Raw genomic sequence first — 4,399 nt, forward strand, 5'->3', positions numbered from 1 at the left:
TTTGCCCTCAAATGCGAAAAAAGTTTTTTGATATACGAGTAATCCCCCGAGTACTGCCCCCTTATCAACGGAACATGTATAGTCCTCCCAATTAGTCGACAGTCGGTGACGAATTTGCCCATAAATATTCCCGTCTTGTACGTACATTCAAATACCAGGGAGGAACATTGGTAACACGTGACTATTTACAAAATTCTAAGTTATTCAATACATTTTTGTTCGAATGGGATATCAGGTTGGCTGAAGAAAAAAACAAAATACTACTCGTAATTGACCAATGTCCATCTCACAAGATTTTTACAAATTTACAGCAAATTGAAATAATGTTTTTGCCGGCAAATGCTACGTGTTTATTACAGCCGATGGACCAAGGAGTCATTAAGACATTCAAGACGCTATTCAATAAATTCAAATTTCTTGAAATTATTGAAAAAAATGAACTCGGAAAATCGTCATCTGAGGAATGTAAAGAAATAAACCTTAAGGATGCTTTTTTTTTAATTAGTCTATAAAAATATTCAAATTTGTCTCTCGAATCCGCCAAACTCTCGAATCCGCCGTAATTTCCCAGGTCCCAAATTTGGCGGATTCGAGAGGTTTTACTGTACCAAAATTTTACTCTTTGTGGTTTCATTAATAAAATGAAATTAACTGCCCATAGGTATCGCGTGGCCCATGTGACAAAATAATCGCATATGTGGGAGAAGCATGAAGTCGAGTAACAACAACAACAATTGTCAATTGTTGGATGAAAATAAACGAACAGAGAACATGTTTTCCTGAAACTAATTCAAAAAAAGAATCTGAATTAATTGATAAGCATGTTTTAGCTTTAATGGATCTTGAAATAAACGGAATTGAGGATAATGATACTTTGTATAATGGAAATGATGAAATTGAAGGGTCCGACTTAAAAGATTCAATGAGAATAATCAATGATCTTGAAACTTCCTTATTCAACACTTGCCCTGAAGGACTCAAAGAATACTATGAATTCAAGATAAAAATGTCGAAGATTCTAAGAAATAAATATAATACTGGATTCAAAATAACTGATTATTTTTCATAGAATAAATTAATTCCTCTTTTTTAATACGAAAAAACATATTTTATTATTAAAAAATACAAATATTTGCGTTTGAAATATAAAAATTATATATACCTCTATCTTAGGGGCAATGGGAGAAATCAATTAAAATGTTTCAGTCATTATTAATAATGTTTATTTAAAAATACATGATTCTTCAAACCAATAATTAATTATAGAAATTAAAGGATCAAGGAACCAATAAACATAGAAATAATGAAAAAAACCATAAATAACAAGTAAAAACTATTCATCGCAGAAAAATATAAAATAAATATTTTTTAGATATAGAAAATGTATAAAAATGGGAGAAATCAATTAAAATGCTTCAGTCATTATTAATAATGTTTATAGAATGATTAAAAATACATGATTCTTCAAACCAATAATTAATTATAAAATTAAAGGATCAAGGAACCAATAAACATAGAAATAATGAAAAAAACCATAAATAACAAGTAAAAACTATTCATCGCAGAAAAATATAAAATAAATATTTTTTAGATATAGAAAATGTATAAAAATGGGAGAAATCAATTAAAATGTTTCAGTCATTATTAATAATGTTTATAGAATGATTAAAAATACATGATTCTTCAAACCAATAATTAATTATAAAATTAAAGGATCAAGGAACCAATAAACATAGAAATAATGAAAAAAACCATAAATAACAAGTAAAAACAATTCATCACAGAAAAATATAAATACATCAACCACAAAAAGTAATGACAAACTACACGTCATATAATACGTTATTTTAGGAATTAAATAAAATCTTGAAATTTAAAAAAAATAAAATTATAATTTTAGTTATTTGTATTTAAATTACACTGTTTCAAATTATTTGTTATTGTCTCCTCATTATAATAAACTTTGGAAAAAAATCAGATAGATAGTGTGCTTCTATACTGAAAACTTCAATTCTCATTCTGATTAACGAGGTTACTTGATTATCTTTTAGCAGTTGTACGAGGACAATGTTGCCAGATAAGCTATTTAAATTAAACGTGTTTATTTTATTTTTTGATTATTGATTTTTTTTCGAATTGGCTCTAAAATTTTTATTTACCAAAAATGGCCAATTTGCAAGGGTTCACTGTATCGATATTTTTCATCCCTATCAAAAAATCTATTTTTGTGTATAAAGAATCAACATTGATCCCAGACTTTATGAAGTTTATCTCTAATCCAGAATTTAAATATGAGGTACAGAAAAGTCTGCGAGCTAACTTGAGTTATCAAACATGCTCCAATTATTCTCATACGATATTTGACCGCACTATACAATGCAAACTAGAGACTTGGGTACGTACCGGACTCTTGGAAAAAGTATGACGTATGATTCCAAAGCCTAGAAAAATTAAGGACCATGAAGAGAACTATCGGTCAATAAGCCTAATATGCTCCGTCTTTAAAATTATAAAACGGATTGTCTTCACAAGGCTTTCGAACTTCGTAGAGGAATCAGGTACACTTGCAGCGGAGCAGTGGGGATTCCGACGAAAAAGATCCTACGGGAATTGTTCTATATGGCTACATACAAGTCCTCATCTATATGGCTTGGAAATGGAAATAACTCACCGCGCAATGAAGGATTGGCATGTTTTCTTCAGGATCTGAATATTTTCTTTTTCAGCGAAGAACTGGTCTCAAGGTGCCCTCATTGTAAAGCGGCGAAGAAAACAGTGGATCATCTGGCCACTAGATGTGAACGTATGCTGTATCTTGACTACACGAGACGTCATAATGAAGGTGTACGCTGTTTACATCTCCATTTTTGTCGTCTTTATGGATTGAAGAATCAGAAAAGGTTGAAGACACATTCAGTGCAGGAGGTTATATCGAATGAAAGAGTTGAGGTACGGGTGGACACTCGAATCGAGACTGATTCTACCGTTCGTTATAACAAACCTGATTTATTGGTATATGATAAAAAAGAGAACGTAATTTGGATTGTGGAAGTGGGAGTTACTTCTCAAGATAATTTACAGCGAGTAGAACTTGAAAAGTTAAGAAAATATGATTTGCTCGCTAATGAATTATCCCTGATTCACAAGGCCAAAGTGAATATAATTCCTGTTGTCCTTGCATGGGATGGCATTGTGTCTAAATATTTTAAAAAATATTTGGACTCGATCAGAGTGAGGGAACATCTGATTGCTTATATGCAATCAATCGCGCTTAAGCGTACGATGGAGAGCACTGTGCTGGACTTTCGGAGTGGTCTTTCGCAAATGGATTATGAAGCCCGGGTTGAGGAGGTACTCTCAAAATACGAGGAAGCTAACGGGATCGGTGACCAAGAGATCGCGGTGCGTCGACTCGTCGAGGATGCCTACCATGTTCCTTTTCTGGATGGTTCGAAACGAGTTAAAATTGACGAAAGTGTGAACCCTGGGATGATAGATCGGGAAGATAGTGGAGCTCGTAGAGTGGACTCCGAAGGCTGAAAGGTCTTTTAAGTAATTATTTGTTAACATTTGTTTTGTTTCAATCGTGTCTATACATCAATATTAACAATTAGTTAAATATTTTAGAGAAATATTCTACTTTTTAATTTATAAAAAAGCGTGGAACTATGCGTATTGTGAAGCTCAGCAAAGAAATTCTTGAAAAAATCAAAAAAATCAGAGAAAACCAAGAAGAAAACACAATAGACGACAGTCCCAACAGAAAACAACGATTAAGACTAAAGCAGCTTGCGAAAAACATATGCTTTGAAAATGGAAATGTATTCTTTATTAAGAATTCAACCAAATTGTGATTTTTCGCAGAGGATGACATGACATTGAGTTGAAGCGTAAATGTATTGAGGTATTGGATTAATTAACATAAGTCGAAATCTGCGGTAGAAATACCTAACCTATTCCAAAATATTTTTTATTACATCGGACCACCAATCATCCTCCAAACAGACAATGAGAAAGAATTCTGTAATTCGTTAATTGACGAAGTCTGTGAAAAATATTCGATCAAGCATGTGCGTGGTAGGGCACGAGCGCCCTGGATACAAGGGCAAGTAGAGAGGTTGCCTGATGGTTTTAATTTTTTAAGGTTCAACCAAAGCATAAAACGTTGGATATCTTCACCAAGTGCCTCTCGTGGATATTTTGGGCGATATTGTACCATAATCAAAGACATTGTTTATGATTACAATAACACAATACACTCCACAACCGGAAAAGACCTGTTCTACTTGTTTATGGGTGCTCAAAATCCAATAACGGAGTCGAAAATTGAACAATTATTATCGGGAGATGTCGACAGTGAAATTGTAAATTTCACGTTGAATTTTAAAAAATTTAATCT

At 32.5% G+C, this 4,399-nt stretch overlaps 1 protein-coding gene across 1 annotated transcript; it reads left to right on the forward strand.

Moving 5' to 3' along the window:
• The first annotated feature begins 2,619 nt into the window (after positions 1 to 2,619).
• Positions 2,620 to 3,540, forward strand: LOC115231550. Its single transcript, XM_029801552.1, has one exon. The coding sequence runs from the start codon at positions 2,620 to 2,622 to the stop codon at positions 3,538 to 3,540; it is 921 nt and encodes a 306-aa protein (XP_029657412.1).
• Positions 3,541 to 4,399: the final 859 nt, after the last annotated feature.

The sequence above is a fragment of the Octopus sinensis genome, unplaced genomic scaffold, assembly GCF_006345805.1.
Source record: "Octopus sinensis unplaced genomic scaffold, ASM634580v1 Contig18731, whole genome shotgun sequence".
Lineage (NCBI taxonomy): Eukaryota > Metazoa > Mollusca > Cephalopoda > Octopoda > Octopodidae > Octopus > Octopus sinensis.

Coding starts and splice junctions, on each gene's coding strand:
- LOC115231550 (XM_029801552.1), top strand. CDS start 2,620: ATGGCTACATACAAGTCCTCATCTATATGGCTTGGAAATGGAAATAAC.